Source organism: Vipera ursinii (genome assembly GCF_947247035.1).
Source record: "Vipera ursinii genome assembly, chromosome: 3".
NCBI lineage: Eukaryota > Metazoa > Chordata > Lepidosauria > Squamata > Viperidae > Vipera > Vipera ursinii.
In genome coordinates, this window is record NC_139516.1 from 111,892,162 (window position 1) to 111,906,464 (window position 14,303).

The window sequence follows — 14,303 nt, forward strand, 5'->3', positions numbered from 1 at the left end:
TCCTAGCACAGTAAAACAGGGCAGAATATTATGTGGCGTACAGTATATTTCCCCACCAGCATCACTAAAACCTTACTGGAAACACAAGAAAATAGAACTGCAGGGAGCATTGGGACAGAAAAATTGGTGGGCACATAAGGATACTGTACTAGACCATGTTGATTACTGCTGCAACCCTTTCCCACAGTTCTGGCAAATGGATTTAAAGAACAGGTCACAAGAGCATCTTAATTTCTGATCTTGTCCAAGTAATTTCCATTCTGCATTGTGGGCACAATAATGTGCTCTTGCTTTCAGCAGCTTGCTAACACTGATGAAATAATGGCTGCATTCACATAAAGGGTTTTATTTGCTTTTGATCATAGCCCTATCATTTAGAGTTAACTTTATGTGCAAGGAATCCATTCAATAAACCATGGTTTCAAATTTTTAGTTTTGCATTTCAAGAGAATACAGGTAGTCTTTGACTTACAACTGTTCATTTAGTGACAATTTGAAGTTACAACAGCACTGAAAACAGTGACTTATGGCTATTTTTCACACTTTCAGTTACTATCTTTGTAACATTGCCATGGTCACATAATCAAAATCAAAATTATGACAGTTGCGGTGTCCCAGGCTCCTGTGATCACCATTTGTAATCTTCCCAGCCGACTTCCAACAAGCAAAGTCAATGGGGGCAGCCAGATTCACTTAAAGATGGCATGATTTACTTAACAACTGCAGTGATTTGCTTAACAACCGTGGCAAAAAAAGGTTGTAAAATGAGGTGCAATTCACTTAACGTCACTTAGAAATTGAAATTTTGGGCTCAGTTGTGGGCTCAATCAAAGACTGCCTGTATAGTCAATATACTAGCATGAATAACTTATTTATTATCATCCTGGAAAGGTTGTATGGGATTCTCTTCTTATTTTTTATAACCTTACCTTTTCTCTCCATCTTTAGGCTCCTGAAGTAACTATATACCTTCACATATGATAGGTGTACTCCCAATAATTTCCAAATAATTTTTCTCTTTCCCCTTTTCTCCAGCACATACATTTCAACTCACCTTTACAACAGTTTAAGCAATCTATAGACTAGGGCCAGAAAGAAAAATTTTACTCAGAACCTTAAGGCAGTCGAAAGCTTGCACTGTTTCTTTTAAAGCTATACCACATAATTAATTTACATGGTATTATACTGATCTGCATTGTTATTTCATTTTGTTTTTGAAGAGAAAGAGGAAAAGAGAACTTCTCTAGATTGCCTCCTCTGAATTCACTTCTCAAAGCCACCAAACAGCTGGAGACACTCAAAAGACTTTGCACAGCTCCACTGAAGCTCTTCAAGTTTATTTATTGGCCTGCATTCTGGCAGAATACACAGCAACAGCTGATGGGTTACCCAGTCATATCTGATAATCCCTTTGTCATAGAAAAAAAGATCTGAGACGTTTACCTACTGCCTCCTTTGGAGTCCAATAGCCAGAAGAGTCACAGATCAGAGGAGAAGAGGCTTCATGTACATACTGGCTGAAAGTTCCATCTTCAGCACAATTTCCGCAAAGATTCCCTGATTCTCTAACAACAGAGAAAGAAAGGGAGAGAAGGAAGAGAAATGAATGTGTTAATTCCTTTTTCATTCAGACATTTTTTTCAGAATTCTCCCCAACCTCTTTTAAATTATTATTAAATTTTTATGCCACCATCTCAAGGTATAACTTCTTTCTTATACTTCCATGAGTTCTCTTAATACAAGATATAGACAAAGTCTGAGCATCCTACACATGTGCCAATATTGTGCCTTATTTTTTAGTTCATGGGATGCAGACAACTTTAAGGTAGTCTTAGATCAGAAACTTTAATTTTTCATAAATTAGTATGAGGTACAACTGGCTTTGGTGGCACTTCAGTCATATTAGGCAAATATGCCAAGCTGACTTATCATCATTCACGGGGAATACTGAACGTGGCACAGCATGACTAAGACTGGCAAGGTAATCTACCCCTTCTATGTCTTACTAAAAGCATTATTTGCAAGATTCAAATGACAAAAGCTATAATTAATTGCAGAGACATGAATTGGCTCATCTGGTGTTGACCATGGTGTCTTGAAGACTGCACCTTAACATATAAGAGGAATAAAGAGCATGAACTATGTTCTGGGTTTCAATCCTTGTATGTATGCTATCCAGAATTATTTGTGTGAGATGAGCAAACAAACAAAGAATGTGGGGGGGAGAGAGAAATGAAAGAAAGAATATATTGTGGATCTGTCAACTTAAGAGAAAAGAGATGCAATGTAAATATAAATCTGACTGAATTTGAACTAATCATGTAAAGTGGAACTAAACAATGCATGCAGAGTAATGAATATCTAGGTTAATTATGAATGAAAAAGATGAAATATATATTAGAAAATATAAATAGGTATTATTGGGATTGTTATCAGGGCGCATCAAAAAGTAGAAGCCATTTGTTTGTTCACAGATGCATGCTAAGAACGAGCAAAATTCTGAAAACAACTGTACAACCTTCTGAATGAGTAAGATTCAGAGAAAAAAATCATTCTAATTTATAGCATTATAGATAAAAATGAGATGAGAGAGTACAGAAAAAAGTGATTGGGACATTTGGAGACTCAGGAATGAAGGAGAATTGTGATTATTTCATAAAAGCTTCCATACAGAAATAGTGCATACAAAGACTTCACGAGACTAGCTTATTAAATATGGCAAGACAGATGTTTGGAAGAGATATAATTGAAAAAATAAAGCAATAATAAACAATATTTGAGAGGTGTAGTGTGAGTCTGAAAATAAAAGTTTATAGTAATTCTGGGGATTTAAAGGAATTATAGAATAAAAGGAACTGGCAACAGTTATGGAACATTTTGTGTGAATGTGAAAGTGAAAACTGTTGAATGTGATAAAAGAGATACATGAAAAAAGCATGAGTGCAAATAAATGGAGTGCTTACTGAATAGTTCAGTAATAAGCAGGAATTAAAATAAGGAAATGTGGTGTTTTAAGTGGTATGTGGAACTGGTGGAAGCAATGTCAATTTACAAAGAGAACACATGGAAAGGTGTTAATAGCAACAGTATTGGCTTAAACTAGCATTCACTATTTTTCTTTTTCTTGTCCTTACTTTGTGCCTTTAAATTACTTGGCACTTACTCTTCTTCTGTGCTCTATGTATTTTTGGCTTACCCTTAAAGAGATAGAAAGTGTGACATCTTAGGAAGATTGTATTCCCAAACCAATCCCCCCCCCCTTTTTTATACAGAAGGGATCTTGTTTCTCTTGTTCTGCTGCCACCTGCTGCATGTATCTCAGTTCAATAAGAAGGGAAATCAAGGCAGCCAGAGACCTTCCTCTTTCACATGCAAACAAACACATGCACTCCCAAGCTTTCAAAATGCTGAAAAAATACTCCCTGGTTCAGTAAAACCAGCAAGTAAAATGCCTGCCACTCCTTGAGCTGAAGAATATGCCAGGGGAGTTCAGAAATGTTGCCTTTCTGTCCACACGTAGTTTCTGATTTACATTTTCCTTGGACATAATCCAAATAACATTACCATTTTCCAAGGAAAAAAAAGCTAACAAGAGAACTGTGATGGCTGCTAGAAACAAAAGCTAGGCAGCCAACCAAGAAGTTGATGGCTAGAAAAGCTACTATTTATCCATCCTCCTCATTAATTAAAAAAGTGCTGCTATTTAAATATATAACTATCACTGTACTGAAATACAGTGAGAAGAACTGAGAAGATGGAGCAATAGATGGTTTATGTGTCTAGATTTCACAATATATTAAAGGATAAATAGACTTACTGTCCCTAGGGATAGGACCAGAACCACTAGGTTAAATATATGAGGATATTCAATCAGGTTACACAGTAGGAGGAATTTCATGTTTGTATAAGCTGTCACCCAGTAGTATAGGCTGCCATATGAAGTGGGGAATTTTCCTTCACTAGAAGTCTTCAAACATGGTCTAGATTGTTATTTGACACAGATGTACTGCCAGATCTAAGACTGGGCAAAGAATGGATTAAATCAGGGGTCTTCAAACTCGGCCCTTTTATGACTCGTGGACTTCAGCTCCCAGAATTCCTCAGACAGGCAGGCTGAGTTTGCCTGGCTGAGGGCCGAGTTTGAAGACCCCTTGATTAGATGATCTCTAGGATCACCACCATCCCTACGATCTTGTGGCTCTATGATTCTATGAAAAGCTGCTTCACTCACATTAACAGCAAGGATACACCTTGTTTGCATGAAGCTTTCAACTATTGGGGGTAAATGTTCTTTATATAGCACACATCCCAAAGCCTGCTGATGATCTCCAATCATTCATGTTCCTGATGTGTGTGTGTGTGTGTGTGTGTGTGTGTGTGTGTGTGTGTGTGTGTAATTTTTTTTGGATTGCTAACAAAGAATTAACGGGAGACTGATATGGCCATTTCAAACTTATTTGTTCTCATCAGTCAGCCATACCCTTCTGAGATTCGAACCTGGGCCGATTGCACATTAGGCAGTTGTTTAACGTCTAGGCCACAGGCTCTTTCTCGCTTTGTTAGCTGAGAGGCAAGGGAGATATGTGTTAAGTATTTGTTAAGTATTTTAGATTTGACCCGTATTTGGGCCTTGCAAGGTATTCTAAAATACTTAACATATACTCTGTGTGTGTGTGTGTGTGTGTGTGTGTGTGTGTGTGTGTGTGTGTGTATGTACATACACACACACACCTTTGGTCATTCTGGGTTTTTCCCGCGTAGAAATGAAGGTGTAGGCGCAACGTTTCGACGGAATCCCATCCATCATCATCAGGCTGGTGGCTTCTGCTTCCTTCTTCTGGGAGAAGCATGTGGTAGTGGCTGTTTGTTCCTCTTTTTTAAACTGCCAGAGGGGGTGTGTTCTGTGGGTGGAGGTGTACTCTGATTGGGTGGGGGATTAAGTGTGTTCTGATTGGGTGGGAGTGTGTTTTGAATGGGGGCTGTGTTCTGATTGGGTGGGGATGTGTTTTGAGTGGATGGGCTGGTCTCAGCTGCCAGCCTTAAACCTGAACTGGTAAGTTGTGCTGCTTTTGTTCGGCTCCATGTTTGTGATGGTGCCATGTTTTAATAGTGGGTGTCAGTTTGCTTATTGTGTGTTTTGGAGGGGTTTAAAGTGGCTAATGTTGCAGCTGTAGTTAGGTTTCTGTTTTGTGGTTGTTTGTCGTTCTCGTTGTGGGTTCGGATTTGCTTTTTGAATGGTTGTGTGGTGGTGATGTCATGTGATGTTATCATGAGTTTGGGTCTGGTATCATTCTTGGTGGTTGGCACTCGTCTGTCAATCAAGGCGGGTTTCCAAATGGCTGGTAGGCAAGAGGTATCATCTCGTTTGTTCATGCTGTGGGGGCGTTTTTCTATCTCGATGGCTTCTCTGATTATTCTGCTGTTAAAATGTTCAATTTTGGTGATAGTTCTGGTTTTTTTTTAAATCAATTTCGTGTCCAGTGGCTTTAAAGCGTTGGAACAGGGATGAAGTTTGTTCTCCCTTTCTGAATGAGTTCCTGTGCTCTTCAATGCGTGCACTGTTGGTCTGTCCGATGTATGTGGTGGGGCAGGTGGCGCATGGGATTTCATATACTCCTTGGTTTTCTAACCCAATTATGTCTTTGGGGTGTCTTAGGATGGTGGATACTTTTCTGTCTGTGCAGAATGCTGTTTTGATGTTGTGTTTCTGGAGGATCTTGCTGATTCTGTCTGTGATCCCTTTTAAGTATGGGAGGAGGGCTTTGCCATTTTCTTGTTCTCTGTCTTGGATTTTTGTGGGTGTCTCTCTTCGGATTAAGTTGGTAATCATGTTTCTTTGGAATCCGTTGGCTGTTAGTACGTTAGTGAGAGTGTGTACTGGGAAAAAACCCGAATGACCAAAGATCTACATACAAACACCCGCGAAAACCTCAGAAAACATATATATATATATATATATATATATATACATATACCGTATATACTTGAGTATAAGCCGAATTTTTCAGCCCACTTTTTGGGCTGAAAAATTCCACTTCGGCTTATACTCCAGTCAACAAAAAAACTTACCGAGGACTTATGCGCGGCCGAGGCTTTGGTGCTTCCGGGATCGCGCGGACCTCTCCCAAGCCACCGCCGTCCGAGACCTGCCGAAGTTTGGGGAGGTTTGGGGAGGTGTGCGCGCACCTCCCCAAACCTCCCCAAACGTCGGAAGGTCTCCGTTCCTCCTGCCAATGTTTGGGGAGGTTTGGGCGCCTCCCCAAACCTCCCCAGGTCTCCGTTCCTCCGCGCAGACCTGCCGACGTTTGGGGAGGTTTGGGCGCCTCCCCAAACCTCCCCAAACATCGGCAGGTCTCCGTTCCTCCTGCCGACATTTGGGGAGGTTTGGGCGCCTCCCCAAACCTCCCCAGGTCTCCGTTCCTCCGCGCAGACCTGCCGACGTTTGGGGAGGTTTGGGCGCCTCCCCAAACCTCCCCAAACGTCGGCAGGTCTCCGTTCCTCCTGCCGACGTTTGGGGAGGTTCGGGCGCCTCCCCAAACCTCCCCAAACGTCGGCAGGTCTCCGTTCCTCCTGCCGACGTTTGGGGAGGTTTGGGCACCTCCCCAAACCTCCCCAGGTCTCCGTTCCTCCGCGCAGACCTGCCGACGTTTGGGGAGGTTTGGGCGCCTTCCCAAACGTCGCCGGGTCTCCGTTCCTCTGCGCCCTGCCTGCCTGCTTCTTTCCGCTGTGGAAAGAAGCAGGCAGGCAGGGCGCAGAGGAACGGAGACCCGGCGACGTTTGGGGAGGTTTGGGGAGGCGCCCAAACCTCCCCAAACGTCGGCAGGTGTCCGTTCCTCCGCGCCATGCCTGCCTGCTTCTTTCGGCTGTGGAAAGAAGAAGGCAGGCAGGGCGCGGAGGAACGGAGACCCGGCGACGTTTGGGGAGGTTTGGGGAGGCGCCCAAACCTCCCCAAACGTCGGCAGGTGTCCGTTCCTCCGCGCCCTGCCTGCCTGCTTCTTTCCGCTGTGGAAAGAAGCAGGCAGGCAGGGCGCGGAGGAACGGAGACCCGGCGACGTTTGGGGAGGTTTGGGGAGGCGCCCAAACCTCCCCAAACGTCGGCAGGTGTCCGTTCCTCCGCGCCCTGCCTGCCTGCTTCTTTCCGCTGTGGAAAGAAGCAGGCAGGCAGGGCGCAGAGGAACGGAGACCCGGCGATGTTTGGGGAGGTTTGGGGAGGCGCCCAAACCTCCCCAAACGTCGGCAGGTGTCCGTTCCTCCGCACGCTGCCTGCCTGCTTCTTTCCGCTGTGGAAAGAAGCAGGCAGGCAGGGCGCAGAGGAACGGAGACCCGGCGACGTTTGGGGAGGTTTGGGGAGGTGCGCGCGCACCTCCCTAAACCTCCCCAAACTTCGGCAGGTCTCCGGACGGCGGCGGCTTGGGAGAGGTGCGCGCGATCCTGGAAGCACCGAAGCAAGTCCTCGGTAAGCTCCGGGCGGTCACTTGCTTCGCGTCTCCTGAGGGAAGGGGGGGGCAACTGGAGCAGGCGTGTTTCCTTGCCTGCTGGGCGCCGCGATTTGCCCAGGGAACGCGCGGGCCCCGAATGGCAGCGTGGAGCGAGGAAGCTGACAGCCAGGGCTTCCCCGAGAGCCGCAGCCACACAGGGTATTCCTGTGTATTCAGGCTTGCAAAATGGCGGATCGAGCCTCTGCTGGCGGCAGAGGCTTGCAGAACGGCAGATCGGCTTATACTCGAGTCAACAACTTTTTCCAGTTTTTGGGGGTGAAATTGGGGGTCTCGGCTTATACTCGAGTCGGCTTATACTCAAGTATATACGGTACATATATACACATATACACATACACACACACACACACACACACACACACACACACACACCTGCAGTTACATATACATCTCCAGCATAGCTCTAAGTCTCCTGTCTATTATTGCAGAAAGATCAAAATCCGTTCATGTTTGGAATAACAGCTGTATAAATAAGTGTCTGTTCCTCTAACTCCCTTCATATATAAAGCCCAGAAAACATTTTGCCAACTGGCAAACAGCTGAGAGAAATTGCCAAATCATCTTCATCACCTTCTTTGCCTCCTTAAATTCCTCAGTAGAAGGCCAATGCAGCTTTCCCAAGGTACACATGTTCATGTAAACAACTTCCCATTGAAAGAACTACGTGCGCACAGTGGTGAAAGGGGACAACAGAAGGAACACTGCAAATCACGGTCAAAACAATGTTGACAAAATCAGTCTGCTGGGGTATTGCTAGGTCAAGAATCTTGCTTGCTCCAAGATTCTTAACCTGGTCCCCTCCAAATATTTTGAAGTGCAATTCTCATGGCCTTAGGTCAAGTTAGCTAAGCATTCTAGGAATTAAACATACATAAAAAACACCGAGGCTGGGAAAAAATGGTTTTAAGGTATTTTTTTTTTCCAGCAGACATTGCTGTATATATTCTGAAAAACAATGGCACAGCACTAATACCAGCTCTAATACTAAACATTGCCTCTCTCTTAATTTTAAGGGGAACTTTTTCAATCTGAGTATATTTCCAATTTACTATTACATCCAAAGATAAACTTTATTTATTAAAAAAAGAAAGTGAACAATTCTACTATTGTCATCCCAGCACCAGAAGAGAAATGCTGTGATGCAAATAATAATAAAGCATAAAGCTCAATAATAGTAAAACATAAGGAGGCTTTTGGAATATATTACTAGAAGGATTAGAAACTGGCTCAAAGGGGCTCAGTAGTGACAGTAGCAACATCTGGATTTCCATAGACCATGTAAGTACCACTATTTTAGATTTTCAGCTTCATCTTAAGTCAGATGTTCTGGGACAGTGCACAAGGGACTATTCGCTTGCTCTCATACATAATAAAATGCAGTTGTTAATCCTAATGATGTGCCGACAGGATTTCTCAAAATCTTGAAGTACGGGGACCACCTTTAGCTCACCCTTCTAGATTAATAGATTATTACATTTGACCTAACAATTAGGACTATCAGTTAAAGTTCTTGAATCTATTGAGAGAAAGAAAACCAAAATTGGACCCTCCAGTTGTTTTGGAATTCGACCCACCTCACATCAAGTTTAATTGCAATCCAAACCCCCTAGGATAACAGTAGGCATCCTTAAAGTTATAAATTGTGTAAAAAGAGATGATTGGCAGTTTAACTTTAAACAAGATAGGAGAGACATAAGTACTGAAATTTATAACTGAACTGATACCTAGAAATTATTTTCTAAGAGGGATGTTTTTCTGAAGCATCCTCAATAGCAATAGCAAGAGAACCAATGTCTTAAAGAGTATTTTTCTCCTTCAAGTAGAAAGCAGAGTGAAGACAGAGTGAAGACAGGTTGGGCCTGTGGACTGTAACCGCTGCAGCTAAAAAAGGAATAGAAAGTGCTACTGTGTGTAAACCAAGGATAACGAGAAGAAAGTGTTGCCAGACTCCTCTCTCTCTCTCTCTCTCTCTCTCTCTCTCTCTCTCTCTCTCTCTCTCTCTCTCTCTCTCTCTCTGTGTGTGTGTGTGTATTTGTATATATGTGTTGTGTGTGGTTTTCTAAAATACCTACCTTCCCTTCACCTATTACTACTCACTTACCTTTCATAAAGCATTCCACTAATGGGAGGTAGCCAGTGTATGGTGAGCGTATCCTGGCTCTGACCAACCACCATCGGCGGCAAAGGGACAGGAGCAGGTTTTGTGCTCTGAGTCCACTGCTGGTATACCAGATCCAGGTAGCAATGCATTCGTGCCACTTGGTTTGGAGTAAAACTGTCTGTGCAATTGTCATCTGTGGGAGTAAGAAAGGCAGCTTACTAAACAATTTGAAAATGAATACTGGATTCAGATGAGGAGTTAGGGCAAGAAATCTAAGTAAATCCCTTTCACGGCCAGAGCAGACATCCTATTTTGAAAACCTGGAGTAAAATTAGATCCTATAATGTCCTTTAAGAATCTTGCCCAGTACTATGCAGTTTCAAACCCTTTTCTAAAACTAAACCAAAGTTTTTGTTATTGTGATTATATCCATTGCCTCTTGGCCTTGAAACAGTTTTTATCTCTTTCATCCATTTGAATATCCATCCTCTGAACTCTTTCTCTTTCTTTGCTTTTTCAGATATTTTCATCATCCCAAAAATTCTCCTGCACATTTTTTTAGAGTATTTACATTCTCCCTGACATAGATGCCTCTAAAATTCTCCCTGTTGAATGTTATTCCTTCCATTTGCCAAAAGATGGCACTCCATCTGTAGTATTTAATCACATATCCTCTGGCAAGCAATCAATAGTGTCTTCCTTGCTACTGAACACTACAGGCAACTGTGAGGCCTAGGAAGGAAGAATACTTAAAGCATAAATAATATATACATTTTCAGAAATAATGAGTGAGTGATCTCCAAGGTTCTGAACAGAGGAAATACAGTACTCAAACACTATCAATTGACCCCAGTCTGAAAAGCCTTGCCAAGATGCCCCCAAACTGAAGGGAACAGAAGAGAGGGTAAATTATCTCTAATGAAATATAATTGAATGCCCAAGCACAAAAAAAGAAAACAACTAAAATATAGAATACTGACATTGGATTCAATAAAATATAGTCTCTTGTTTTTCACTGTTTTTCTGCACAGTAAATGCAGAAGAGGGTGTGAGGTGCTAGAAGTTGCCACTCAATTTTCCAACCAGTTCCATGTATTAGAACTAAAACTGAAGATACCCAAATTTTTAAACATAAGAGCTCGTACTTATTTTATTTTACTTTTATTCTGCCTTTATTATTTGTAAAATAAGTCAAGATGGTGGACATACCTAACAGTCTTTCCACCTCCTATTTTCTGCACAACAATCATATGAGGTAAGTTGGTCTGAGAGAAAGTGATTGGCCCAAAGTTACCTAACCAGCTTTCATAAGGCGGGACTAAAACTCAGTCTCCCAGTTTCTCGTGTGTCACCTTAACCATTAGATCAAACCTATTCCCAATATTCCTTAGTGAAATCAGGGCAGCTAGGATTTTGTCACTCAAATTCTAGCTGCCATGTTTCATGGCTCTCAGCATCTCTGGATTGTACATTGCCAGTTGATACCCATCTCTGAACCTGATGAAAGAATAGTGCTTTCTTCCCTTACCTGTATAGCTCATATAATTGCTGAAGGGAGTTCCAGAGAAAGAAGTATGGCCGCAGGTGTCATTGACAGGATCTGGATCCCGACAGACTTTGCTTTTGAGTGTAGGTGCAGTGTCAGCACAGAGATCTCCAGTTTCCATGGATGGTGTAGTCTCCCTGCATGGATCATCACAGGAGTCTTTTTCATCCACACCCTTAAAGACATGATAGAGTCCCAAGACGTGTCCTATTTCATGGATCATAGTATTTATATGACCTGGCATCCCATAGTAAGCTGGATTTAGAACTACTCCACCTGAAATCGGAAGTGAACTAAATGTAATTCACAGAGAAGAATATGGGCAAGCGATCTCAAATTCTGAGATAAATGAATATATTCCTGTGCACAAATACCATGGAAAATAAGCTCTACTTCTGGGAAAGGGCTCTTTATGGCCCATATGTCCAAATATTAGCATTCTAAGCAGATAAACAAGTTGGAAAGCTGTTTGAAGTAAAGGCCATCCAAAGTGAGCACCTGGTGAGCTAAACATATCTCTATGGAGAGCAGAGATGACAATTGCAGCAGCGATCAGTTCTTCAGACCCTCTCTAGACCTTCTTCGGAGCCTCTTCAAACAAGGAGAGGACTCACATGTACCCCAAATGACTGTTCCTTGCAAGTAAACTACAAGATAGCAATCTCAACAGTCTGAGTGCCAAGAGACAAAAGGATTAATAATCAAACTCACAACTGAAGTGATGCCTTTTATAGGCAGGGCTTTTTTTCTCATAGAACACTCAGAACGGCGTTCCAGCACCTTTTTTTTGCGAAGAAGAAGAAGAAGAAGAAGAAGAAGAAGAAGAAGAAGAAGAAGAAGAAGAAGAAGAAGAAGAAGAAGAAGAAGAAGAAGAAGAAGAAGAAGCTAAGAAGCTCCCTCCCCTAAGCCTATTGCAGAGCTAGGCAATCTTGGCTCTTTTTTATGACTCGTGGACTTCAACTCCCAGAAATCCTGAGCAAGCCATGCTGAAGGGAAAGGGAGAGGTTTCCATGCTGGCTCAGGAATTCTGGGAGTTGAAGTCCACGAGTCATAAAAGAGCCAAGGTTGCCTACCCCTGCTCTAGAGGAAGACATTAAAACTATTTACAGGGTTACTTCTTTAGGAACTATTCTTTTAGAATCTAAAGCAGCTAATTCAAAAAAGCCAACAGGAAGGAACCTCAGATTTTTCATCTGCTACTGTCTTTTGGAAGGTAAAATTAGATAACCAAATAATCTATTTCCTATGTTAACATCTCTGCAATGATGATTTCATAAAGGTAACAGGAAAGAAATGAGAAACATTTTTCTCAATGTAATATGTCTAATTTAGCTGATGCTAGAAAAAAATAGTATCTTTTGTACTATTTTGTACTATTGAAAACTATTTTGAATCTAACCATCTATTACAACTAAACCACTTTAAATTAAACAATTCTTAAGAATGAAACATTCTTAATTTGGACTTTACTTTTACTGTTTGGACTGTTGTGTGTTTTGAAAAATAGATTATTTAGAATCTAGTTATGTTGCACTTCAGTCTTTAAATAATTAACCTACTATATACATAACGATATATGATGTTTTCCATGGTGAGCTTAACATCAATAACAACATTTATTAAAAAGGCTAAAATAATTTCTGGTGGTATTATCTGTACATTAAAATTTTGTTTAGTCACAATCTTTCACTTTTTACATTCTGGACAAGCAGTGGTCATGTATCCTAGCAAAAGATGTAACATATGTGTATACGCATAGTCAGTAGCATATGCCTTTTTAAAAATATCAAACATGCAAAGAAACAAAACTAAGTCCAAAATATCTGTATTACATCCAGAAATGCCAACTTTGCAACCAATATTTCTCATCCATAACTATAGCACCCTAAGGATATCTACATACATGCAAATGCTTCTCTGGGATCAGTAATGCAGCAGGGATTGCTTTTTCCTTCCAGTAACATATACTTAAAACCAGTTTATTGCATTTGGCAATTGTACTAAAAAAATCTCATTGTCAACCAATATAATTTATTTAATTTGAAATCAAGTGAAAAATTGATTTAAATTATTTTATTAAAACAAATTAATGGCAATTCTTTTATAAGAAGTTGCCTCAAACAAAATGAGTTTGACATGCCTGCTCTAGATAGTTGAATGCTCCAAAATAAATTGTAGACCAAGCCTGTACATGCAGCCTGACAAGCACCCTTGGACAGAGCACAGACTTTAAAAAAAAGTAATAAAATCACCACCACTGCCCTAAAAGTCATGTTGCCTCCATGGCTTACCATGACCACGAGCTCCAACACTATGCTACTCCCTCCCTCCCACAAGCTATGCTACTCGAAAGCCAATAGGAATTGCTGCTGAGAGCGCCAAAAGACCCGGCCGGCAAACGTTGCACCGGCAAGTTGTCTGCAGCGAAGGTGAGTTGGCAGGAAGTTTGCAACCCTCCCTGCTGCCCAACTACACCATCTCAACTAGGTAAGTAAAAGAGGACAAGGAGTGGGAGGTGGGTTCTGCGGAGTCCATGTGCACTCCTTCCTTGTGCTCAACCATGTCAGCCAGGCTGGTGGCCTACCCTGTGCTGGACTGTGCCACCGTCGCCTCACCCTGTGTGCCTAAGTGGCCGCCCTGCATTGCCTGGCCCACCACGCCTCTGTCGCCCGCCCTGCACAGCCCCACCGTATAGAGCGGGCCCCGCTGCTCCCACTGCACCAGCCGCAATGGCTCCGGCCCCGGGGGACAGCCTGCTGCCAATATCCCTCACGCCCGTGACCGCAGCAGCGCTGCCCTCCACCCCCACCCCCGCCTCCTGCACCCACCAAGATGAGTGTTCCGGCACCTTTTTTTTTTTTTTTTTTTTTAGAAAAAAAGCCCTGTTTATAGGACATTAGATTTCCTAACCTTGCTTCTAATCACTTTTGGAAATAGCTTTTAAAATATCTTAAGGCTTTAGAGGTCTTTGGATTGGCAACTTTGAAAAGTCACCTGGTAAATGTATCTTTATTCCTGAACAAAATAAAAAAATAATTATAAATTTACAGTAAGAACATAAAGAATTTGAAATAAATGGCAAAAGGCTAAACAAGATTTAGAAAGTTATAAACAAATTAAGTATGCAGACAAATTTGGAATACTGAAATTTGTACTA

The 14,303-nt window shown here is 42.0% G+C and overlaps 1 protein-coding gene across 1 annotated transcript in view; it reads right to left on the reverse strand.

Annotated features, from left to right (window-relative positions):
* The window catches only part of PAPPA2 (pappalysin 2), a gene marked incomplete at both ends in the record, with an annotated part of 159,355 nt that overhangs the window by 84,159 nt on the left and 60,893 nt on the right, over positions 1–14,303 (reverse strand). Inside the window, 3 exons of the mRNA XM_083357379.1 lie at positions 1,444–1,565; positions 9,601–9,793; positions 11,129–11,422. Of these exons, the coding sequence (XP_083213505.1) occupies positions 1,444–1,565; positions 9,601–9,793; positions 11,129–11,422 (609 nt within the window). The remainder of the gene's footprint in view (positions 1–1,443; positions 1,566–9,600; positions 9,794–11,128; positions 11,423–14,303) is intronic.